General features: G+C 39.4%; 1 protein-coding gene and 1 long non-coding RNA gene across 3 annotated transcripts in view; both read left to right on the top strand.

Annotated features, from left to right (window-relative positions):
- rnf150a (ring finger protein 150a) overlaps nt 1-20,402 on the top strand; it is an 82,739-nt gene extending 62,337 nt beyond the window's left edge. The window contains exon 7 of the mRNA XM_066718389.1: nt 14,283-20,402. Coding sequence (XP_066574486.1) covers nt 14,283-14,401 — 119 coding nt within the window. The 3' untranslated portion in view covers nt 14,402-20,402. The remainder of the gene's footprint in view (nt 1-14,282) is intronic.
- Nucleotides 20,403-22,186: 1,784 nt separating this feature from the next.
- On the top strand, nt 22,187-26,111 carry LOC136764380 (uncharacterized). 2 transcript variants are annotated; one of them, XR_010821183.1, is made up of 4 exons: nt 22,187-22,244; nt 23,759-24,049; nt 24,517-24,595; nt 24,887-26,111. It is a non-coding gene; the product is annotated as an uncharacterized LOC136764380 (long non-coding RNA). The 2 variants fall into 2 exon arrangements; XR_010821182.1 differs by having other exon boundaries at nt 23,759-24,595.
- The last annotated feature ends 719 nt before the right edge of the window (nt 26,112-26,830 follow it).

Here is a 26,830-nt window from a genome sequence, read left to right as displayed (position 1 = left end):
AAGATGTCTTCAACTATCCAGCTGAACGGAGGGCACCACCTTGGCAGCGGATTATGTGCTCCAGTTCCGGACTCTGGCTGCAAGCAGTGGTTGGAACGAACTTGCCCTGCTTGTCGTGTTCAGACAGGGACTGCATGTAGATTTGCAATTGGAGCTGGCATGTTGGGATGAGGACCTGGGTTTAGAGGAGATCATCCAGCTGGCTATTTGCTTAGACAACCTTCTCAGGCCACGAAGACATCCCACGACAGACTTCCCATGTCAGCCTGCCAAATCCCCTCAAACGCCATATTTCAGTCCTGACTGCGGACCAATGCAACTATGACGCATGTGACTAACAACTGGGGAGAGATGGAGGAGATTACCACAGTGCCTCTGCCTTTACTGTGGCCTAGAGGGGCACTTCCTTGATGTTCGTCCTGTTCACCCAGGCTCACAACCTACTTCCTCCTTAAGTACAGGACATTGTCCTCCGTTTATCCAGGCACAGAGTATCAATTGTGTCAAGCTCACATGGGGAACTAACGGTGTGTTTGTGTCTACTTTGATTTACTTGAGGTTGGCTGGGAACTTCACCTCCCGAGCAACAGTAGAACACTTGGACATTCCTCTAATCCCCTGCACACCCTCACTGCAAATCAAGGCTGTAAACAATCAACCCATAGGTTCCGGTCGTGTTTTCCATTGAACCATACCCCTATCCATGGAAATAGGCATGCTTCATCAGGAAGAACTGTCCCTCCTAATCATCGATTCCTCTGGTGCTGAGGTCATTTTGGGACTCCACTGGTTAATCTTCCACAACCTGAACATTTCCTGGACTGACGGTGATATGCTCACTTGGGGCTCACAATGCTACTCCCAATGCCTGCTGCTGCCTTGTAGAGCCACCCACATCGAAAGCCCGCTTCTGTCCATGCCTCCCACCTTTCCCTCCGACTACCCCAACCTGGCAGCAGTGTTCACTAACGCCAAAGCATATTTTCATCTTTTACAGAGGACGCATCTACCCTCTCTCCATCCCCAAGTCCCAGGCAATGGACAGCAATATACAGGAGGCATTGGAACTGGGGATCATTCGGCCGTCAATTTGATCAGAATACGGAAGGGGGATGAGTGGAAGACTGCTTTCCTGACCAGCAATGGACACTATGAATATCTTGTCATGCCATTTGGTTTGGCCAATGCCCTGTCAGTTTTCCAGGCATTTGTCAATAATGTCCTGAGAAAAGTTACCTGAACCTCTTTGGTTGTCTACATCGATGATATTATTATCTTCTCCCCTACCAGCCTCCTTAAAAACAGACTGTACGTGAAGGCTGAAAAATGCGAGTTCCAACACGAGCAGGTTAGCTTCTTGGGATATATCATCAATGCCGAAGGTGTGCATATGGACCTCCACAAGGTGAAAGTGGTCACGGACTGGCCCCAAACCCGAACTGTTAAGGAGATGCAACGATTCCTGGGATTTTCCAACTTCTATCTGTGTTTTATAAGGAACTTCAGTTCAGTTGCTGCTCCATTAACCTCTCTCCTTAAGGGTTCTGTCCCCTGCAGTCTCCCTTGGACCGTCGCAGCATCTCATGCTTTTGCACAGCTTAAGACCCTGTTCACCATGACCTCCATCCTGAAGCATCCAGACCCCTTGCTTCCCTTAGTTGTAAAAACTCTTTCCTTGTGCCTTCTTTTCTAGGAAACTCTACTCCTCCAAAAGAAATTTGACATCAGGAACCAGGAACTGTTGGCTGTGAAACTGGCATTTGAATAGTGGCGCCACTGGTTAGAGGGCGCTCATCATCTCACCTATGTCCCCGCCTTGGTGCGGTCTTGGCTGATGCCCTGGCTCCATTCTTCTCCCACATCTGGACATCCTTGGGTTCATCGGACCATATCCCTGATACAGAGGAAATTCTGGTGGCAAGTGCTGTCCAAGGAGGTGGCTCAGTTCATGGCGGCATGTCAGATGTATGAACAATCGAAAACACCCCGGCAGCTTCCAGCAGATCTACTGGAGCCTCTTCCAACACCACAGTGACCCTGGTCCCATATTGCCATTGACTTCATCACTGACCTTCCCAGTTCCCAAGGATACAATGTGCCAGCTCATGCCATTGAAGAGATTTCCCATAGCTCTGGAGACTGCAGAGTTCCTTATCAACCAGCTCTTTCTTGTTTACGGGATACCAGAGGATATTGTCTAGGTCCACAGTCATGGTCCACAGTTCACCTCACGGATCTGGTCTGCCTTCATGAAGTCTCTCCAAATTAACGTCAGCCTCATGTCAGGCTATCATCCACAATCAAATGGACAGATGGATACTGAATCGGGAGATCGGCAGGTTCCTTCGGTCCTACTGTAGCGCCTCTCAACCAGACTGGACTCGATATTTACTGTGGGCCGAATATGTGCAAAACCTCCTCACCGGCTCCTCCACTGGCCTCACGCCTTTCCAGTGTGTCTCTAGTATCTAGTGGACTGGAAGGAGTATGGTCCTGAGGAGCAGTCTTGGGTCCCTGCCTCGAATATCTTGGATCACTCCTTACTCAGTGACTTTCACCGCAATCATCCCATGGCTCCTGCTCCCCGTCCTCGGGGTCGCCTTCGCTGCAGAGCCCCTGTTGCATCATGCGACACTCGTGAGGAGTGGGGTTCTGTCACTGTTTTATCCACCACATCCTGCAATTCACAAGCTCACCGCCAGAGGTCATCACCAGAATACTAAACACTCACATACCCTAGCAAACAGCCACTTAACATTCCTTGGCACCATGTGCACTTGTTCTATCATCCTCAAACTCCCATTGGACCAGCACTCTCCTTCACTGCCTTCTGCTCCCCTCTGCTACACATATACAATGAGGGAAAAAAGTATTTGATCCCCTGCTGATTTTGTACGTTTGCCCACTGACAAAGAAATGATCAGTCTATAATTTTAATGGTAGGTGTATTTTAACAGTGAGAGACAGAATAACAACAGAAAAATCCAGAAAAACGCATTTCAAAAAAGTTATAAATTGATTTGCATGTTAATGAGGGAAATAAGTATTTGACCCCTTCGACTTAGTACTTGGTGGCAAAACCCTTGTTGGCAATCACAGAGGTCAGACGTTTCTTTTGTAGTTGGCCACCAGGTTTGCACACATCTCAGGAGGGATTTTGTCCCACTCCTCTTTGCAGATCCTCTCCAAGTAGTTAAGGTTTCGAGGCGGACAGTTGGCAACTCGAACCTTCAGCTCCCTCCACAGATTTTCTATGGGATTAAGGTCTGGAGACTGGCTAGGCCACTCCAGGACCTTGATGTGCCTCTTCTTGAGCCACTCCTTTGTTGCCTTGGCTGTGTGTTTTGGGTCATTGTCATGCTGGAATACCCATCCACGACCCATTTTCAATGCCCTGGCTGAGGGAAGGAGGTTCTCACCCAAGATTTGATGGTACATGGCCCTGTCCATCGTCCCTTTGATGCGGTGCAGTTGTCCTGTCCCCTTAGCAGAAAAACACCCCCAAAGCATAATGTTTCCACCTCCATGTTTGACGGTGGGGATGGTGTTCTTGGGGTCATTCCTCCTCCTCCAAACATGGCGAGTTGAGTTGGTGCCAAAGAGCTTGATATTGGTCTCATCTGACCACAACACTTTCACCCAGTTCTCCTCTGAATCATTCAGATGTTGGCAGAAGAGCCTGTACATGTGCTTTCTTGAGCAGGGGGACCTTGCAGGCGCTGCAGGATTTCAGTCCTTCATGGCGTAGTGTGTTACCAATTGTTTTCTTGGTGACTATGGTCCCAGCTGCCTTGAGATCATTAACAAGATCCTCCCGTGTAGTTCTGGGCTGATTCCTCACCGTTCTCATGATCATTGAAACTCCATGAGGTGAGATCTTGCATGGAGCCCCAGACCGAGGGAGACTGACAGTTATTTTGTGTTTCTTCCATTTGCGAATAATCGCACCAACTGTTGTCACCTTCTCACCAAGCTGCTTGGCGATGGTCTTGTAGCCCATTCCAGCCTTGTGTAGGTCTACAATCTTGTCCCTGACATCCTTGGACAGCTCTTTGGTCTTGGCCATGGTGGAGAGTTTGGAATCTGATTGATTGATTGCTTCTGTGGACAGGTGTCTTTTATACAGGTAACGAGCTGAGATTAGGAGCACTCCCTTTAAGAGAGTGCTCCTAATCTCAGCTCGTTACCTGTATAAAAGACACCTGGGAGCCAGAAATCTTGCTGATTGATAGGGGATCAAATACTTATTTCCCTCATTAACATGCAAATCAATTTATAACTTTTTTGAAATGTGTTTTTCTGGATTTTGTTGTTGTTATTCTGTCTCTCACTGTTAAAATACACCTACCATTAAAATTATAGACTGATCATTTCTGTGTCAGTGGGCAAACGTACAAAATCAGCAGGGGATCAAATACTTTTTTCCCCAACTGTATACCCTTCTGTGACTTCCATTCAATGCTAAGTCTTGTCTTTGGTCCCATTGCATTTCTAAGTATTCCCTTTGTTATTGGATTGCCTGTTTACGACCTCCACGTGTACCTTGTCCACCGATTCCCGGATTCTCCCTACCAGGCTGTTCGCCTGATCATTGACCCCTTGCTTGCCTTATCGACCACGACTTCTGGATTCTCCTGGACATTACGGTTTGCCAGCTTTGACCCCTGCCTGTTCCTGACTACCTCTCACTCTGCACCTGGGTTCCCCTCCACAGCAGTCCTTCATTACAGTATTACAATATAACAGCTGCTATTTGGAGGATAAAAGGTGCATTTTTAATTGAGATGTATTTCAGTTTTGATGTATCGGTGTACTACGGAATGTAATATAAAGTCTCCCCAGTTTTTATTGCTGTGTAACTGTTTTGGTATAGAGCAGTGGTTCTTAACCTTTTTGAGGCTTGCACCCCCTCTAGCGATCAATGGTAATCCCCCACCCCCATCAGGTCAAGTTGTTGTCCAGGAATATATAGGCTAGAAGTCAACCCCCCCCCCGTGTACCTGTTTTAAATGTATTTGCTTCCTGCATTTCTGTTCCAATCAGCTGAATTGCTTACTTGTCCTCCTGATACTGGGAATGTTCACAGAAATTGGAGTAAGGAATTAATTTAAAATCTGGGCACACACCCAACATTACCTCCAAAGGTGTCTGGCTATCACAAGCACTTTCAATAGAGCGTCACTTAAAGTGTTGATCAGTGTGTGGCTGAAGACGCAGTGTTTGCTGAGTAAACTCCCAACAGTAGTAAACGCTAAGATCTAAAATGAAATTAGCTTAGATCTACGTGACATGCTTGTGCTGACCTTTGCACTGCAGACCAAGTGCTTGCCCAGTCTTATCCAGGTTGTGCTGTAATGCTGTTGTATAATTGTCCTCTAATATCACTTCTGGAGTATTGCTGCGTTTGTGGCAGAGCTCATATGCAACAACCTAATCTTTCTAGCTCTCACCTTATGCAAAATATTAGTACTAATCTCTTTGCCTGAAATGCATCCAAAAGTGTACGAGAAGGTGACGAATTGTGATTTCAAACCTAAATGGGGATTGAAGTCTTTTGGATTTGTTGATTGTAAAGGTGTTATTTAATGTGACAGGGTAATTCTGTGTTGAGCACCAGTACCGCTTTATACTGTATGTCTTGCTTATTTTCATACTGCAAGGATACAGCATGGTCTACAGAGCTTGGCCTCAAATAGAGACATAGACTGTTTCTTTCTGACAACAGTGGAGGCCTACAGGTACCCTCAAAGCCACAAGAATTTGTGGTCCCTGGCAAGCTTAGGAATTCCTGTCTGATTTCAAGTCCACCCACCTCTACTGGCAAACAGAGGACTGGCCCTTGCGTTTTACAGCTGATTAAAGGCATCGCCCAGATTCAACACAGCCATCTTTCTGTGGACTATAGGGCCAGAAAATAGTCTCACATTCAGAGGATTTAATTTGTTTTGTTAAACATGCTTCTGTAGCCTCTACGTTTTTACTATCTCAGTGTATTCTTTAGTTCCTGCTATTCTTAGAAGGTGTAGTGTTTCGATGTAGTATTTAGACTGTAAGGCCAATGCAATCTGTTGATCCTTGGAGGTGTTGTAGTATTTGATCACGAGAAATTGTCAATCATGATGATTAAATGTTTTGTTTTCTTCATAAAGGTTTTAATTCGGGAAACATAGTTTTGTGGTCTAATCATAGTCTAACCATAGTCATCATTGCTGGCTAAAAACTTTGCATTGTTTTGCTTGTCAGAAAGGTAAGGTTGTTTCATCTGTAAGTGGATATAAAACGTTTTGTGCACTTACATGCTATCCCAACTACAGCACATTAACACTGGGAAGAGGAGATTTGAACTTATTCAATTTATTTGAGTTGCTGAGCTAAATTTAATTATTTTACTCATTGCCTTCAAGTGAAGCACAGTAATCCAAAGCTCTGCATGTATTACTTGGGTATTTATGTGTATTACTGTTGTATAACATCCATTAATCAATCTGCTTTTAAGGGGGGAATCATGATTTATCAGTGATAGATAGCTAAATACATACATACATACGTACGTACATACGTACATACATACATACATATGACATCAGTGCAGACCGATGTTTGGCGGAAGAGCTTTTGTATTTGTTATTTTTTATAAAAGAGGAAACTAAAAGGTCACATTTGTTCAAACATCAGACATCTAGCTGAATGAATACATCTTTGCAGACAGGGCTAAGGTGTGCTGCAGTGTGCCATTTGAGTCATGCCCTTAAAAAGTAACCAAATGTCATGGGGCACTGAAGCAAGAATACATTTAATTCAAATGTCTTGTGGCAGTAGGAGCAGTTTCCCTCTAGGTTCACAAACAACAGTCTCTTTCCCTGCTGTTATCTGTGTCCTCCAGGTAAAGAGCAGTCAACCCAGCAGTTACTTCAAGATTTAGTGTTGAAACTGTGAAGGACCAGAGAGTCTATTAAAATTTGTGACATTGAACCCCAAGGGTGCAATACAGTTGTTTATCAATACACTGTTATCACAAGTACAGGAACTCAGGAAGGCACGCAGGCATGACTTTTTGTTCTTTCTCTTAAATGCAAAAAAGTAATAAAAATAAAATCTTGTATTGAATACAATTCTGGGCTTTTGTTTTCTTTTTAGTATATTTTTTAAATCAATAAAACATGTATACAATTTGTGAATGCTCGCTATAATAATGTTTATATATATATATATATATATATATATATATATATATATATATATATATATATATATACTCACCTAAAGGATTATTAGGAACACCTGTTCAATTTCTAATTAATGCAATTATCTAACCAACCAATCACATGGCAGTTGCTTCAATGCATTTAGGGGTGTGGTCCTGGTCAAGACAATCTCCTGAACTCCAAACTGAATGTCTGAATGGGAAAGAAAGGTGATTTAAGCAATTTTGAGCGTGGCATGGTTGTTGGTGCCAGACGGGCCGGTCTGAGTATTTCACAATCTGCTCAGTTATTGGGATTTTCACGCACAACCATTTCTAGGGTTTACAAAGAATGGTGTGAAAAGGGAAAAACATCCAGTATGCGGCAGTCCTGTGGGCAAAAATGACTTGTTGATGCTAGAGGTCAGAGGAGAATGGGCCGACTGATTCAAGCTGATAGAAGAGCAACTTTGACTGAAATAACCACTCGTTACAACCGAGGTATGCAGCAAAGCATTTGTGAAGCCACAACACGTACAACCTTGAGGCGGATGGGCTACAACAGCAGAAGACCCCACCGGGTACCACTCATCTCCACTACAAATAGGAAAAAGAGGCTACAATTTGCACAAGCTCACCAAAATTGGACAGTTGAAGACGGGAAAAATGTTGCCTGGTCTGATGAGTCTTGATTTCTGTTGAGTCAGAATTTGGCGTAAACAGAATGAGAACATGGATCCATCATGCCTTGTTACCACTGTGCAGGCTGGTGGTGGTGGTGTAATGGTGTGGGGGATGTTTTCTTGGCACACTTTAGGCCCCTTAGTGCCAATTGGGCATCGTTTAAATGCCACGGCCTACCTGAGCATTGTTTCTGACCATGTCCATCCCTTTATGACCACCATGTACCCATCCTCTGATGGCTACTTCCAGCAGGATAATGCACCATGTCACAAAGGTCGAATCATTTCAAATTGGTTTCTTGAACATGACAATGAGTTCACTGTACTAAACTGGCCCCCACAGTCACCAGATCTCAACCCAATAGAGCATCTTTGGGATGTGGTGGAACGGGAGCTTCGTGCCCTGGATGTGCATCCCACAAATCTCCATCAACTGCAAGATGCTATCCTATCAATATGGGCCAACATTTCTAAAGAATGCTTTCAGCACCTTGTTGAATCAATGCCACGTAGAATTAAGGCATTTCTGAAGGTGAAAGTAAACACAGTATTAGTATGGTGTTCCTAATAATTCTTTAGGTGAGTGTATATATATGTGTGTGTGTGAAATCAATTCCCAGTTGTATGAAATTGAAGAGAAGAGTTGAAGTTTTTTCTCTACCTGTCATTGTTAAAAATATGCACTGAGTAGGATTCAATAATGGATTAAAGGGAACCAAATATGTTTTTTGTTAATTATCAGAATAGCTTTTTTTGACCGTTTAAAATAAAATCAATCTATCACAAGGAAAAAAAATAGCTGCCACGGTGCCACCTTGTGGTTATAATTGTGCATTGCAGCTTTAAGAAACACAATCCTTAAAAAAAAAAAAAAATAGTGAATAGATGAATGAAATCAAATTGTGTCCATGAATGTCAAGGAACTCTATTAGCAGAGAAAAAGTAAAAAGTCCATGTGGGTTTAAGAACTTAGGGTGTGCAATATCAACAGGTGAATTGCATGTCTGCACATTATTCCAGAATTATGTAGTTTTGTGATTGTCGTTGTGAAGTTATATTTTTATATCATGAAGACATGCATTGGAGCATATGATCCTAGCAAGCATGGAACAAATAATATAAATTTAATATAGTATGAAAGATATTGGGAGAAATCTAGAATGCAGAATGTTAACAACGTGTTCCTTCTTCATTCAGGATAATATTTCATATGTATGTATGTATTTATTTATTGGCAGACATCCTTATCCAGCGTGACTTACAGTTCACACAAGCACAATTGTTTACAACTGGCTATCCAATTACAGTACAATTTTTTACACAACTGGCTAGCCACCTATATACATTATGTATGTATATAAGATAGGTAGGTAACTAAATCTTTTTAACAAACCCATTTCTGTACAGAACATACTGCGTCTTAGTGAATAGACATTACTTATCGCACTGTGGATCCTTTACTGTCTACAAGTAGTCATGCAGACTCTAATGTCTCTATTTAAAATTAATCACCGCATATCTCTAGCACTGCAGTCATCTCAGTATAGAAACATACAGCACATCTACAGATCTCTGTTGTAGGAACTTTATGTAACTTGAGTTTGTAATGGATTGAAATCTATATCTGTGTGTAAGAGATGGCTAATTGTGGTGGGAGACGGACCCTGTCTGTATGTATATTGAAGTTGTGTTAACTGAATCTAACCGCTCGTCTGAACGGTTACCATAGCTACGCAGTCAGACGACTTCAGCACTCTAGATGCCAAGCTGTAATTATTTTAAAGCAGCATAATTATATTCCTATTTAATAGAATTTTATTAATGGATGTGGCATTTATGAATAGCAGCTGGCATAATTATATCTTTCTGATCCCATGAACAGCCGTATCCTGCTGGACAGGCAGCGCAAAACGGAGCGGGGAGACATCTTTAACTAAGCCGTGTCTTAGCCTGGGTATTGTCCCAGGCACCTGATACTTTGCAGTTTGGTTCAAAGTTTCAGATGTTATGTTATTTCTGGGAAAGGCAGAATGATTCCCCATCTCTTCTGTGTGAGAAGAAAGCCCACATTTCAAATTCTTCTTACATATTTTGTAAACAGCTGAACATCTCCCATCGAGCATTGATAGTTTTCAGAATCCGCCTGTTTAGTTGTTGTTTTAATGTATCCTTCAGGTAGTGTAGGCTGTTCTGGTTTTAAATGATTGATTTACTGACATAGAAATGTTGTTTGGACTCTGTTAACTCAATGTATAATACAATTCCCTTTGTCTTAAATGGCAGAACATTCTGTACAGGACAAACCACTGAGATGGTGATTGTGTGCGTGTGTGTGTGTGTGTGTGTGTGTGTGTGTATATAGTGCACTTCACCACAAGCAGACCCTCTATGTGTAGCAGATACAGAGATTGGAAATGTAAATTTATTATTATTATTATTATTATTATTATTATTATTATTATTATTATTATTATTAGGGGACCCCATAATTCAAGGTGACTCGCATTCAACGCTGAATTATGAGACAGTCACAATGTGCTACAGTAACAACATAATATAGCTTATATACAAAATTCATAATTACCAGTTACAGTAATCAGTAAAATACTGAAATTATATACCGTGGATCTAAGAATGAGGTGCTAATGTTTCAGGGTATGGTCTGTATAATTAACCAGTGTAACTTTTTTCCCTAATCCTCTGAAGAATCAGCAGTCACCTGGTATACTGCTTTTACTGTGCAAAAACACCGTGGAGGAGTAGCAAAAATCATAACTGATGGGGTAAAATCTAATGATGGTCCTGAAGACAGCATGTGTTTCATAAATGCCTAAAATTAGCTGAGAAGTAATACAGTTCTTGTGGTTCTTTTTTGCTCCGCTGGGCACTTATTAGCTGGAAGCCTGTGTCATGCTGTCATTTTGAATCCTAATCCAGCCGTGTAAACGCCTGCCGATACTGTGAGATTAATGAGGAGAGCGATCAGCATAGCAGGGCAGCCCTGCTCCAAAAGAGCATAAACAAGATCAAATAATATTGATGGAAGATGCACTTTGACCCATATATGGTCTTGTTATTGCTACTGTTAGTAGTACAGTGGAAACCCTAGGCAGATAATAGACTTATGTAGCATATACTCTTTTATTGTATTCTATTATTTTACCAGTCATATTTTAACTGTTCGCACATCTGATCAACTGCTTTCCCAATTCCCATCACAAACGTGAGCGGCACAAACGACACAGTACTTTAATGACTTCATTGACTGTGCTGATGGGTCAATTCACACACAGTCTTTTCACACACAGGTATACAATGCAGTAGATCCTGGAAGATCCAGCACTGCCAACTGTCTCTGGCCTGACGCTGAGTTAGTCCTCAGTCAAGTAATAATGCACTGTGCCTTTCTCTCATACTTGGGTATAGATTTGTGGACCCAAAATAAAATCCATAATTTTTAATTTCATGTAATTGTTGGTGAGTATTTGGTGTGCTTTTTCAAGTCTGTTCCTTTCCCTTTGAGGAGTGCACAGTTCTGCTTTCAGCCATAGCCAACATTTGTAAAAAGTACATGGAGCCAGAATTTAGTGTAACTGCGCTGCCGGCCTCATTCCTACCACCTGTGAAGCTAATGAGTCATTGACTCAACCTGACTCATCCCCACCTGGCTGTACCTGTGGCCTATACACAAGAGGCTGTTGGCTTGTGGTGAGGCCTTATGGTATTATACTATGCAAAGGGGAATTTGAGATTTGAAAAGCTCAGTTTTATCCAAGTCTGGGTTTTTTCCAGACTAGACTACCTATCTGCATCCCTAAAATCTCTGCAACATCTGCTTTTCATTTCCTGTTGATGTTATGTTCTTGGCTGCTCTGTCAAAAATAAGTGCTTTTATCTGTGCTTCCCTAGGCTAGATGTCTGGTATTTCTGCAACCTGCTGTTCCCTGAGGTTCATTTCTATTGCCAAATGTTGCTGGCATTACTAGCTTGATAGTTACTATATGTTGTAAATTAAGAGCTTATAGCATGTTGTCACATGTGTTGCAAGTGTTTGTGTTTTGTTTTTCTCACGTTAGGTATATGAATTGTCAACAGGACTGAATGACATGAGTAGAACATGCTAGAGCAACACTGGTCCTGGATAGCCATCGTATTGCAGGTCATACAAAGGTAGCATAAAACTCTTAACAAGAACATGAAAACAAAAAAACACATCAACATTTTTTAATTAGGGACATGATCGGTTTGTTTTAGTAATTCATAGCTTAGCTACAATGAAAGCTAGAAGACTCTATCTTAATACAGAACACAGGATTGTAGACCCCTGTGTAAGAGAATGAGCTAAACTATACATTAGATTACTTATACTTTTGTGAGATCAGGTGTCCAGTCCAGTATTGCACAATTGACTTGATCACTCTTCCTGTCAGATATGGTCTTTTTCTGTTCAGTGTGTATTTGTCTGGGCACAGTGTGATTCCAGTGGGTCCAGTGAGACGGTATGATGGGCACGCTAATGCACATAGCCATGGGCAATAACTATGAAATGTCAGAGCAGGTTTTGCATACCCAAAATAATACAGTTGTCACTTTGTGTCTGATAAGATTGCTCGTATCTGTAAGGTCTACTAGAGGTCATGGCTTGTTTATAACATTGTCTTCATGATTTTCAAAAGTATGCTCTTCAGCAACAACTGTTGAATGTTGAGTACTTTTTATGAAGGTGCAGGTATTCACTGAGCACAATACGAATGATGCTTTTGTACTGAGTTTGTTAAGAGCTGACAAACATCTGAGAAATGGCATTTTTTTCCTGTTTGTTTCAGATCAATCTGAAAGAGTCTAAATGCCCTATGGTTTCAATTCATTTCACATTAGAATGCTCATTTGCATTCCCATTTAAAGTGCTTACCAGACATTTAAATTAAATTAATTACTAATGAATAAACACTTTGAAGCTCCTCGTACTACTACGTCAGGATTGTTTTTTAAATGTCCTTTGTGCTCTTTACTTCTTTTCTCACTTCTCTTTTTAAAAACCACTCCAGTGTGCTGCTGGGGCATTCGGGAGAGTGTTGTGAACTCTGAATCATTTAAAGGAAAGCCTTGAAAGATTAATCAATTATGTGAATGAGGATGTGCTCTGTAGAAAGCTGTCACAATCTGAAACTCTTTTAATCGTGAATAATTTAGCAGGATGGGAGTGGTGCTTTTAGATTATTTATTGTTATATATATATATATATATTTAAAACAATCTCAGTCTTGTGATTGGACACCTGAAAGCACTGTCTGCACTGCCTGGTAGGAGATGTTCATTATTTGTACATGTTCTTGTTTTATTTATTTATTGTATGCACCTTCTAGCACCTTGTAGCATCTGTCCAGACTGCACTTGTAGTCCCTGCAAATCATCTCCTATGACTCTGTCTCCTGTACTAACCTGATTGCCAGCTGAATCACGTTTTGTTTCAGGGCATTGTTGTCATTCTGCTCTATGCTTTCTTGCTTTGCACTTGATTCATTGTAATCCAGCATTATTCTTTGTGTCCATATAAATACAGTTGTGCAAGTACAGTTGTGTAATGTGCTAAGTAAAGTATTGTATATGGATTATACTTGACACTTCTAAAACTTGTAACTTGTAATGAATAGATCTTCATCATCATAATACTAAAAACATTTGCACCCATGAAGAACCTGGTTCCTGTAAAGTAAAATGTCCCTCAGGAACAAAGAACGTTAGGTTGCCATTGCAACCGTGTTTATTTGAAAGACAAGATGACTCCCAAAGGGGTATGGAATATTACGTCACCCAATGGGAAGTGCTGAAAACACAGACGAACCCTCCGCCTGCCTTTGTTCAAAAGCCACAGCTAGATGGGCCTGTGGAGCTTTTTTCTCCAAAGCACCATCCATGAAAACTATAGAAACTACAACCACAGCTGCGAAGAGTAATATAGAGCGATGCCAGGCAAGAGGACCCATGGGTGGCTAAGCTGAAATATTTACCCATGGATCACTCAGGCTCAAAGAGTTGGAGCATCGGCAGCATCTCTACTCTCTAGTGCTATTAAAGAAAAACCCTCAAAGAAAACCGCATTAACAGCATGAAAAACACACACACAGGAATAGAATAAATAATAATAATATTCTGCGTTTGAAACCCGGGTAAGTCACCTTGGATAAAAGCTTATGCCAAATGATGAAAATTATAATATTCCTGTATGCTTTCAAAAATGATCAGTGTTCAAAAACTTCTTAGCCGTGTCAAAATTTGACAAATAACGAAATTCCACTGTATGTGTGAAAAAAGTCTTGAGTTCTCCTTGTTGTACTCCCTGTGCAGCTCCTGCTGAGGTGTAAGAGGTCAAAGTTCATGCAGAGTGATGTAACAGTATCTCGTCCTCCCCGCAGATGACCAGGAGCCGGCAGTGAGCAGCGACTCGGACACCTCGTTGATTATGGCTGTGGAGGTCGGACTCTCAGACGTGGACCTCTCGACAGACCAGGACTGTGAGGAGGTCAAATCCTGAACGGGCCGAGGCGAGGCGTCCGTGAGCCAGAGCCGCCGTCCTTTACCAGAGAAGATACATAAACACAGAGAGAGACCTGAACCTGACAGACTTGGAGTGCACTCCGAATAGGGACGGCCATGAAAAGCAATAGCAACAGCCGTTTACTCTTTCCTTCAACATGGCCTCATCAGCAAAACAAAGTACTTTTTCTCCTCATGGGAATTTGCACATGACTTTAATCCATGCCTGATTTTTCTTTAGTTTAGTTTTGTTCGTACGTTTTGTTAAGCTAGATAGAAAAAGCAAAGGAAAAAACTGCTTGTGTTTTATTTTTTCACACTCCTTTTTTGTCCTTGGAATCAGTCACTATTTAAGCTGTGTATATTGTTTCCTGCTTCTCCTCCTTTGGCTTTTTTTCCATGGAAATCAGCAACATTTTGCTTTCTTATGAGATATCACTGCCAAGACTTTCAGTAAGAATCTGTGTAGAGTAATATGCTTTGAGTGTCAAAAAACTAAAACAAAACAAACAGAAACATGGAATAGAGATCATTCTGGCAGGCTTTTATGACTTGCATTATTATAAAAAAAATTCATGCAGTTTTGCATTGATATTCAGAAGGAGCAAGAAGGTTTTTTCGTCACTGTTTTTAAGACTTTAAATCATTTCTATTCACTGTTATCAAAGGATCATCGAATTTTGGATTTGACAGTCTGCTTTTTTCAGAGGTGAAAAAGCATGAAGAAAATGTTACCTTGTGGGCCCTATATACATACAATTCTTCCTTGTGTTCTGCAGGGAGTCTGCAAAAAACACTACAGTTTCATTGTCACCACTATCATAATCCTATGTTCTTCATTGGGCAGTCCCTGCACATTTGAGCTAACAAACATTGTTAGGGAAAGAAGAAAAAAAAAGAAGATGAACAGCAAATACGTACAAACAATTGGCATCGAAAAAAACATCTGCGGGCATCAATGGAAGAATAAACATCTTATTCCTCTTCTACTCTGTGAAATCACAAGATATTTTGTGATTTGTGCAAAGAAGAGTTGTATCCCAGTAAAGTCTTTCCTTGATTTGGAGCATTATAAAAGCCTTTACTGATCATGTGACTCAGACGCAGTGCGAGGGACGTTCGTTGAAATAGAGAACATTTAACGGCCACTTCTGGTGCCCTGAAAGCCATCAGTGAAGAGTTCGGGTAAGAAAATGACTGCTCTTAAAGAGGTGTGTCATCTTGATTTGGGCCCCCCACAAAACATCTGAAGTCTGATTCCCAGAGAAACCGTTGAGTGCAGGGTTATGTATATTTCGTCCACAGTGATGGAAATAGGCCAAATGTTTAAACCAAATCAAATTGTTTCATTTGACTTCTTCAGGACATCTCTGCTATGTGTTATGTTTAACTTGATTTGTTGTTGTTGTTGTTGTTGTTGTTTTCCCGAAATTATGTTCATCTATGCTCAGATTTATTACAGAAATGTTTTTTCTGGGACACATAATCATAACTTGTGATGTGTGTAAAATTGCCTTTATCTGTTTCAAGGCACTCGACAACATGAAAGGATATCCAGTCACCAGCGGAAAAAAAACAACATCAAAAAAAATAAATCTTTGCCGTGATTTCTAAAATGACAAAAAAATCTAAAAATGGCTAGGGATTGTTGCAACTGATATTGTAGTTGGTTGTTCGACAGTCGTGGTGCAATTTATGATTGGATATAGATTTCAGTGCAGTTTGGTCAATGTTTGGTCAACTTTTTTATAATGAAGTTTTGACTGAAGTAGAGAAGTGAACATTTTTTTAATTTTGCATGATAACATCAAATTCTGTCACAAAATGAAAGAAGTCTTTGTTCTTTAGCCATATTAAATTTAGCAGTGCTTCATATATTTTCACTGCATCAGTAGGTTCTATAAAAATAAGGTTTTTAACAGACATCAGATGTCTTGTTTATGCAGCACTACTGGTACCAGTTCAAGATTTAATGGAAAATATATTTTATGTGTGGCAGTTTCAAAACTACTCTAAAGAGCAGAATATTACAGAAATGGCTGATTTCTTTATATTATAAATCATATGTAGGATACAGAGATCTTAGATTAAATTTATTTTAGTAATGTGCAAATTTATTTTTCTAAACTAATAAAGAAAAATCTTGTATACGTGATCCAAGTGTAAATTGGTAGGTTGCATACTATTATTGTATGTTAAAATCATCTGTTGACATTTTTTGTTTTTGTATAGATGATGAAAAACAATTTTAGTGTCACTCTGTCCTTTAGTTTTTTTGCTTTTGTTTAATTGTTTGTCTGTATATTGTCACCAAAGATGCAGTTTACAGTTGGAGAGTGTGTTATTCAGGGGCTTTTAATATCACCTGAGTAATTGTAATAAACATCGAAAGGAAACGCTTAGTTTGGAAAAAGACTGAAGCAAACAAAGTGCTTATGAGGAAGATACTGCTAGTGTGGTATTCCTGGCGAAAATAACATCAGATGTCTTTGTGTAAATCAAGTATTACAAAAGTCTAGGATGGGTAAAATTGTGACAATTGAAGGCAAGCCCATGAAAGAACAGCCAAGGTAATATGCATCTTCCTTGCTGATACTCCTACACTCAGACCATATGCAGCCTCACAGAAATGTTTAAAAATGACAGAAGGCTACACAGGCTATGCCCTCATACACAAATTAATCAGCCAGTAAGTCTGATGGTGAACAGCACAAGGGTAATTCATTGAGATGCAATTGTGATATACAACAGCCTGACGAAGATGGAAACTAAGATCGTTAAAGTGCTTTTCTGTCTGCTGTTAACACCTAAAACAGGTTCATTTACTTAGCAAAATGCCTGGTGCTGGAGGAGCTAAAGGTTGAATTATACTCCTTAAAGACACATTTGCATTCTCATTTAGTTGGTTGTTTGATACTCCAGAGCCATCTTTACATTCTCTCCTTCTGTGAATGTATTTCCACTGTTACAGTGTATTTATAACAGATGAAGCTAAGCATTATTTTCTTTCTGAAACCAGTCCTAATTCAAACCACAAATAAGCTGGGGTAGGGGTCTTTGAAATGCATTTTGAAAATGTTTTTTTGTGTGGTGAGCAGTTAAGGTTAAAAAGATACTTGAAAGAGGAGTGTTTTTTTTGTTTCATACGTTTGTTGTTTCATGTATCAAAAATATAAATACCCCTCCCCCTACCACACACCATATTAGAAAGATCTAATAGAACAGAACAATTGGATATTTTATTTATTCTTTGTACCTGCCCCAATGGGGTTTCTTAAATGTCAGTGTCACATGTTTATAGCACTCAGCAGCCAATAAGCAGCCTGTGTCTAACCTGCAATGATCTGTACTCACAAGAGAGATCTCCTTGCTAATAGTAAGGGAATAAAAGTAGAGTAGTAGAAATATACTGATTGTAGAATGTATGGGGAATGTGGAATACTCAAACCAAAGCTTATATCATTGTTTTCCATTTATTATAGTCATTGGAATAAATCTGTGTGCTTGGTAGTATAATTACCTGTTTAGAGATTATGTATTTTTATTATGTATCTATATTTATACATGTCCGAGATTTAACTGAATGGTCAGATTTGTAGGTATATTGTGTTTCTTCTGTTGTGACCAAGAAACCCAGCAGAAAACCTTCAAAGTTAGTGCATTCGGAGCCCGCTCAGTAATTCAAAAGAGCTTTTGTGTCTAGTGGACAGCTCTGTCATAACCCTGTCTCTCTGCATTTATTCTCCTGCGAGGCAGTAACAGCAGTGATGGCTGGGCCCTGCTTTAAACACAGACGGGGTGCGGGGGGGGGGGGTCCTGGCACATGAACTGCAGTCGCGCTTCACTGCGGGTGACGTTTGCGATTCCGCGAGGTGGATGACATTGAAGGCACCTTGTACTTTTAATCCCTTGCCTTTGTCAACCGAGACGCATTGTAGAAGAGAACAGCTAGCTTTGATCTTGGTGCTTCATTTTAGTTATTTGACGGAATCAAATTTTGGAGACGAATGGTCCATCTCAGTTCATTATTATTATTATTACTATTATTATATTGTTCTAGCAAAATTCTGCAAGTTTCTCATGTGTTATGTTTATTGTTTCATACTTCACATTCAGTTCACCTGTTATGTGTTATTCAATGTCGGGTGCATGTAACAGAGGTCATTCCTCCTGTCCTCTTGTGGAGTCTGTGGGGAAACTCGGGGCACCATGAGTAGGACTGCTAGTAGATCTGAAAGCATTTCTACAATTCCTGTCCTCCATTAGACACGCCGGATGAATTATTGAAGTGAGCGTTTCAAAGTAATGAAGCACTGATTTATTGACTTTTTTTTTAATGTATGGATTTTTGTTCCCTGCAGCCTCCCATTCAGTATGCAGAGACAAAGTAACTCTATTGATCTCTCTTGTTTTTGTTGTTCAAAGCCAGCAATCTTCTACGTCGCTCTGTACGATCATATGACTAGATAACACTTTGGGCCTGATTCTCCAGAGTTTGCTGAATGATTTTCTCATGAGTAAGACCAGCAGTTTGAATTAATTTATTGCATTTAGCAGTTTTTCAAATTAGGATAATTTATGGGGGCTTTTTACAACCATTTTGAGTGTGAAGATATTTGCCATTTCTTCCAATTAACATACATACAGCATTTACTTATTAGTAAATCCTTTACCAGCTTTGTAAAATCTGGCCACTTTTTTTTGTTACTTCTTCCCTTACTTTCAACGATTGCCTTTAAATAGAAAACTTACTTCCCATCTTGCTCTTAAGTGCAGTTTCTGTGGCCATTCATGTTTGTATTGTTGTTTTTTTACAGAACATTTCTTCAGCATTTGCTTTTGGTAAACCTAATTATACAAAGTTACTGGGCAGTATTATCCTGATACATCGACTGGCTTGGTTCACAATGTAGCTGTTTGAGTCAATCGAAGAGAAGCTATTGGTGGTAAACTTTAACTGAATTTACAGTTTAAGACTTGTGCATTGAGTTACACCAGGACTTAATAATAATAATAATAATAATAATGATAATAATAATAATAATAATAATAATAATAATAATAATAATAATTTGTTTGGATCATTTCATAATGACATTTTCAGAATATTTAAAAATGCTTCTTCGCTTCCTTGTCACTTCCAGCTGTTATTTTCACATTTCCTACTGTAATGCTGACTAGTACACAATAAAGGGTGATGTCATCCTTTCCATTCAGCACACACAATTGAACTGTGATTTTGGTGTTTGTGATTTTAGGTGTGACTAGGTTCTTTATTGCGCTAACTGTGTTTCTGTAACTCCATCCCACTGAGATGCTTCTCTCTTAGATGAAATCACACGCTCAATGCTTAGCACTTTTTCCTAAAATGACACAGAAATGGAAAAATAAATCTATTCACATCTAGTTTTGTGAGGCCGCAGTGTCTAATAGTGACTTTCACGTTAAAAATAACATTTTCTTAGCTGCTATAAAATACAATATCTGCTTATCTAGTGCACATCAGTCTTTAAAGATATATATTTTGTTCTCAAAACTATTTTATGTACAGTATTCAGTTCTTTCAGCTGCAAACAGAAACTGGCCCTTCCTTTTCTCTTAGTTTTTTTTTTTTTTTTTTCCTCCCCTCTGGATGTACACACCTTCCTGTAATGCACTTTATCACTCAAGAAAAATGTAACAAACAAAAAAAAAGGGTGTCTGAGAATGTTACTATGTTATAAAGGGAGCAGCTGGTAGAATATTTAAAAAGGCACATTGCTTTCGATTGCTTTATTGTAGATGCAAAGAGCATAGACTGTCAGAAATGGGCTGGGGGGGGTTGTTACTAAAATGTTGAGAAAACTATCCAGCAGAATAATATTGCTATTTTGTTATATAGAAGACTGTAAATATGTGCAGCTGTATTGATATACTGTTCTAGTAAAATGTTGCAGTTGTATGAGTCAAACAATGATTGTGAGTTACAATAAATTTTATTGCAAGTTTTTTCATACTTCCATGTGACTGCCTATTTGTATTTAATGACTACATCTCCCTTGGCAGGGACATCGTGTGCGTTTTGTGAATTTGGAAATAGATTGATAGTGATATTTTCCCCCAAATGTTTATGTATTTGTTGGAAAATACTTGTGTATTTGTGCATTGTCTTGTCTTGCCTAGGTACACTTTATTATTTCACTTATTAATATATCTGGAAGCTACAGTATATAGTTTTCAAGAATACTAAATATTTTGGCCAGAAAATACATTTTTACCTTCTATTTTTACTGTAATCCCTGTCCATGCCAAAGGAAAACTCTGCATCCTCTGCTCAGGGCAATTGTATTTTAGTTATCATTGTATTATGATTATGCTGCTATATAACCATTATATGTCTTCATTCATTGAAACTGAACATTTGCATGCTGGTAAGATGCCAGATGGTTGTCCTTCTTATGTCAGTTTCAATCGGATTATCCCATTTTCCTGACCCTGGGAGTAAATGACTGGTGTCAGTATTGGGAAAGGACAGCATGTGTTTGTGGGATGTCTCTCCTTAGTTATTGTGCCTGTCTTGGATATAAAGCAGTCGGGGGGGTGGTGCTGTAACCGGGAGAGTATCTGCCACACAGCTGCCTTGAGTTGCTACGGACAATACACAAAAATACAGCTGTCAGTGAATATCACTCTCCTGGAAACTGAGGATCATTAACAAGGGTACTTGGGTATTGTACTCCAGTGATAAACAGTAGAAGGTTTGGTCATGAATAATAATTCAGCTTTGTCAGGCAAGCTTGTAAATGCATTGCATTTTCTTCCCAGATTGAACAGGCTCTGCTCCAGTGGTCTCAAATGTAAAAACTTCCAATGCGTTCTGCTTGTAGCGCCATGCTTCTCCAGTCTGTTCCTCGGCACCTACTTAGCCTTCTGTCTCCATTTCAGATGAGCTCTGAACAGCTCAGGATTATTGAACCTTTAATTAAACTTTTATTAATTAGATTCTTGGTGCTAAATGTTGTGTCCTAGACATGTCTTTGACTCATAAATGATCACCCTATGATAGGGGTGTCAGACTCCAGTCCTTTGGGGGGCGCAGTGTCTGCTGTTTTTTGTTTCAACATGCGTTCCCAATTACTTAATTATTGAATTCTTTACTCAGGTAGGCTTATCTAAAACTGTCATATTTGATCATCATAGCCGATAACTTACAATTTGTTGATTATTCAAAACATTGAATGAATAGAACATTTCAGAAACTGGAGAGAAGTGTTAAATTCATCCAGTTAATTGTTGAATTAGTCCAAATAAGGAGGCTAGAGGTGGACTGGAATGAAACCAAGCAGACACTGCAGCCCCCCAGGACTGGAGTCTGAATTCTTCATGTGAGTTTTAAACTTTTATTTATTATAAAATAAAATGTTGCCAATTATATTTCACAATCAGAATTTGGTCTCAGAGGTTCCTTCTTGTCTTGAAAATGAAGTAAGCATTGCTCTGTTTATTCTCTCCTAAATTTCCATCATTGTTGCTGCCCATAGCTGGGAAAAAACATATTTCTGGTTAATCTCCTCTGTTGTTGGACAGGAGAGAAGACAAATTCTGTCTGCACAGTTGTTCAAGCAGCCGTGGACACAGCAACACTGCATGTTGTCTATGGAAACTATAATTACCATCAAGGAGTAATAATATAAAGTAAGAAATATTAACACACGGTTGACTTGATGATAATACGAGTTGCCACGGTGATGACAAATCTGGTGATTTTGTAGTTTTTTTCACTATACAGGAAGTTATGAAACAACACATCCTGAAACCCCGGAGGAGCACACATGCTGGCTTTTGACATCTGCCATTATTTGGTAAGTTATTTAAGTTTATAAAGTTGTTATATGATACAATCAACCTGGAAGAGTGGTATACATCTTACTTACACACAACAGTAAGAGGTAAAGAAACATAAAACCATAATTTGAGGAACTGTGCCAGTTTCTCTTTAAAGCAGCTGTTGCTGTTATGAGGAGTTTGGTCTGAGCAGCCGTCTCTGTTCATGGTTGTATAATTCAATTACGGTACACACTATAATCTTAATTTCATGCACATGCCAAATATAATTGTACCATAATATTCAAATGGTGAAAATCTGTAGTTATAATACTTCAAAGTATGTTTGTTATTATTTCTATTACTGTATTACACTGTGTATTTTAATCATGCATTTGTATTACATTCACTGGGATTTCTTTCATTCATAGCAAGTGCTTTCACAACATGCACTTACTATATAACAGAGCTACACTAATTCAGTTATGAAACTATCAAGTTATATGTTGATGTTTTAAGTACAAGCAATGGTTAAACTAAATTAAAGTGATATTAAAGTCAGAATGAAGTCTGGAATACTTCAATAGGGACCGATTGGCCAGACTGGCTAGGTCAGGTTTTAGTCCATTCTGGAAATCTGATGAATGTATCTTCCCTTCAAGACAATAGATTTAGAACTTAATTCAAAATAAGACGGTTCATATTTTGTGTGACCTTCTTAGATAAGGTGGTGTGCAACTTGTGCAGACTAAATACTTTTCTCCTGGTTGTATAATGCACTGTAATGCAAGTGTCAAAAAGTAGGTCATAAATCACATAAAGGAAAGAACTTATGCACTGTAATCAGAGCCAGAGGACAAGTGCTGGGAGCTTGGGTCATTCTATCTCTCCTGATCTCCCTCATTATTGTCTGAATCCACGGACTCACGCTTGCTGGCACTGACTTCTGCCAAGAGCAACGATTGTCTTTTCAGTTCTCCTCTTCTACAGCCCCATCCTTCATATTGTATTTTACTGAGTCCTTCAAGTCTTTAGGTTACATGTTTTTTCTTGTTTTGTTTTGTTTTATATTATTTGTTAAAACATTTGTTCAATGTTCAGCTGAGTATGGAGCAGTGCTAGGAGGGGCACAAAATGGCCACCTGGAATGGCACTACATGATCCCCCAGAAGTCCACCTCCTACACCACAACAGAATTAAACCAAACAAATCTCTTTCATTTGAGCTATGTTTGTACAGATGAAACCAATAGATCAGCTGTTATGGTTTTAAATGTATTGACGATGATCTTTTTAGGCAAGTAATGTCAGTGAGCCCCTCTGCACAACAGAACCAACCAAAACTGACTCTTTCATTTGTGCCAGAGAAACCAATGTTTCAGTCCTTCTAGCTTTAAAGATAACAATGAAATTCTTTTATTGCGTGTACAGTCCTAGAAGACTCTTTGATACACTGCAGTAGGGTAGTTGGGATATTTGTAATTTATTATTATTATTATTATTATTATTATTATTATTATTATTATTATAATATTATTTGTATTTCTTGGCAGACGCCCTTATCCAGGGCGACTTACAACATAAGTGCAATACAAACTGCTATCTGAGCAGATGTGCCTTGAGTAAGCGCCGGAAGGAGGTCAGAGACTCTGCTATTTTGACTTCGGTGGGAAGGTCGTTCCACCATTTAGGGGCCAGGGATGAAAAGGAGCGGCTCTGGAGGAAGGAGAGTGGAGAGGAGGTAGAGTTAATCTTCTGGCACCTGAAGACCGCAGCGGTCTGGAGGGGATGTATGGTAAGACGAGGGTCTGAAGGTAACTCGGTGCAGTGCAGGCGAGACAGAGGTAGGTGAGGGTCAACCTACCTAATACACTAATATTTTACTAATATATACTAAACATCAACAAGTCTACACTGCAGTGTAGAAATTCACAATTAGAGATATCATTGCTTTTTGCAATGATTTAATGTGGTAGGATGACAAGTCAAGTGGAGTCAATCTATACCCTCATGTTGTGCTCTACACAAAAGTTGAATGGTGTTAAACTACCAGGAACGTTTGGCAGGATAGAGTGATTCTGTACTGCAGTACAAATTGTACTTTTTATTTATACTTAATTTGAATTTTGTATTGAATTGTAATACTGCAATTTAGTAAAGCTGGTGTAACCTGTAAGTCACCCTGGATAAGGGAGTCTGACAAGAAATAAGTAACGTAGTATTTACCTATCAATACCAAAAACTTTGTCAATAAATGTCACGGGCAAGAGTGACCCTATACCTCAACTGACTACGCCACCCCTTGTTTAAGTGAGGATGGGAAACTCGATCCTCGCCCTACAGGTTCCCCACACAGACGATCCCTTGTGCGGATACTGGAGCATCCACAGGTAGGTAGAAAAATGATTGTATTCTTTTATGACAGTTCATGAACCTCTGCAACACAAAGGGCAAAAGTCTACTACAATCTTATTGCACACTCATCTAATGTATATAACAGACATTATAACAAAACCAAAGGAAGCTAAAACCCAGATGTAATCAACCAGAGTAAGGAAATAAATTAGTCTCCACTTAGCACTTAGCTTAGTTCCTCCACCAAGCACTGTGCAAAACTCGCAATAGTCTCTTTCATTCATTCATTCATTCATTCATTCATTCATTCTTCCTTCTTTCACCAGGTCTGGCAGCACCAATCCTCTTAATCTCCTTGCTGCTTGCCTCCCCTCTCTGTCCTGTTGATATCAGGCTTTACCTCCTTTTAAGCCTGCACTGCAAGTCAGATGTGGGGCTGCAATCTGGGTTTAGTTGCCCAGCAACAGCCACAACTGCAGTCGTTCTCACGGGGAGACAAGGGCTCAAAAATAGCAATGCAATAGATCAATTAACTCTAAGAGCCCCACCACCAACCAAAAATAAAATCCATACACTTATACCCACAACCAACCCATTACATAACCAGTGGCGCCCCCAGAATTTTTTCTTAGGGGTGGCCAGATGGGGCCACTGAAAATCTTGGGATGGCACCAACAGGGTTTCTATAATATTGCAGCTACGGGGTGGTGGGGGTAGGATAACTGAACAATCAATTAAACCACATTAAGCCATTCATCACTCATGGAGACATAATCAAAAGCCAAGTTCCAAAAAAATGCAGAGCCCTCTAAAGAGGAGATATGAAACCAATAGGCTAAGTTTTATAAGAAACTAAATGGGAAATCTTGGCCAGCATCACTTTTATAATGTTAACTTTGCTCGTATGTACAGTGATTAAGTATAAGAAATACTGCGGAAAACATTAGTAAATGCTTTTATGTGAAAATTCAAATGTTAATGCTTCAGATGTTAAAATGCATTCAATTGATAATCTTTATTTGGAATACATTATATGAACCTGTTGTAAAATCTAAAAGAAAAATAAATACAAAAATCTTAATAATGTTTATTAATAATGAACACATGTGATTTATTAATGTATTTATTGTGTAATGACATAATCATTAATGTTTCAATCCACAGAAAACATGCAAAATGACTGCAATTATACTTTGTAAGGAAAGTACATAAGTTAATGCCATAATAGTTTAAACCTTGTTTTCACTGGCACAAACGTAAAACTAACAAAAGAGACGTTTCTGTTGGGGGGTCTGAGTGATATCACTTGCCGAATATAAATCAACTTGAATATCTTCAAAACCATAATACCACAAATGTTTTTTCAATGGCACAAATGTAACAAACAAATTTTATATGTAATTCATTATTTCTCTTAAAAGTGTGTGTGTGTGGTGGGCAACTTCACTGAGCTGAGCTAAAGAGTCCAGTTGTCACAGTATGTTCTTGAAATGGAGCCTTACAGAACTAAAGTCACGTCTGCAATATAACATATATACAACTGCCTTTTAAGTATGTTTTCTGTCTTTTTTGTACTTGCTGTTTACAAGTTTTTCATCTTATGTGACTTCTATTGTTCATGCTTAAAACAGCTGTGTGAGAATACATAACATAAGAACATAAGTACATGAGACGGCAAACTATTGAATGTGTATTACTATTAACCACACCAGGCCGACTATCAATCTAATTTCTGCAACTAGACCTTGAAACTGGGGACATGGCATAATTTTAAGGGGTATTTATTCCTCAATATGTTAATTAATGGTGAGTTTCAGACCAATCATTTTACTGGTATTCAAAGCCCTGAATGGTTGAGTTCCAGTCTATCTCAGTGCACACTCACCTCTCGCACAATCAATACTTAACATTGTCCTTTTTGCATGTTTTACTGCTATGCGCCCAGACTGTGGGATGTTCTTGCATCATTCATAATGAGACAGTCTGCACTTTTGAGTCTATCTTAACACACTTGCTACTCTTTTGGTTTCATCATTTTTAAGTTGTTTCTATTCATATTCGTTTAAGCCCAAAAGGAGCTTGTAATGTAAGAAAATTGTATGTAACAATGTTAAAACTCTCTGCTACCCGAGATATTACTGTTACTTCTTCCAACTGCTGTCTTTATATTTCCTAATTTCCTTCATACAGTCTAGCTGTACTGGCCTTCATTTCCATTCACTTCAACTGCTCTCTACACAGGGCTGAATCTCTGCTTGTATCTTTGAGCT

The sequence above is a fragment of the Amia ocellicauda genome, chromosome 12 (assembly GCF_036373705.1).
Source record: "Amia ocellicauda isolate fAmiCal2 chromosome 12, fAmiCal2.hap1, whole genome shotgun sequence".
Classification (NCBI taxonomy): Eukaryota; Metazoa; Chordata; class Actinopteri; order Amiiformes; family Amiidae; genus Amia; species Amia ocellicauda.
Note: the sequence above shows the minus strand (reverse complement) of the source record. Positions and strands in the feature narration are given on the sequence as shown.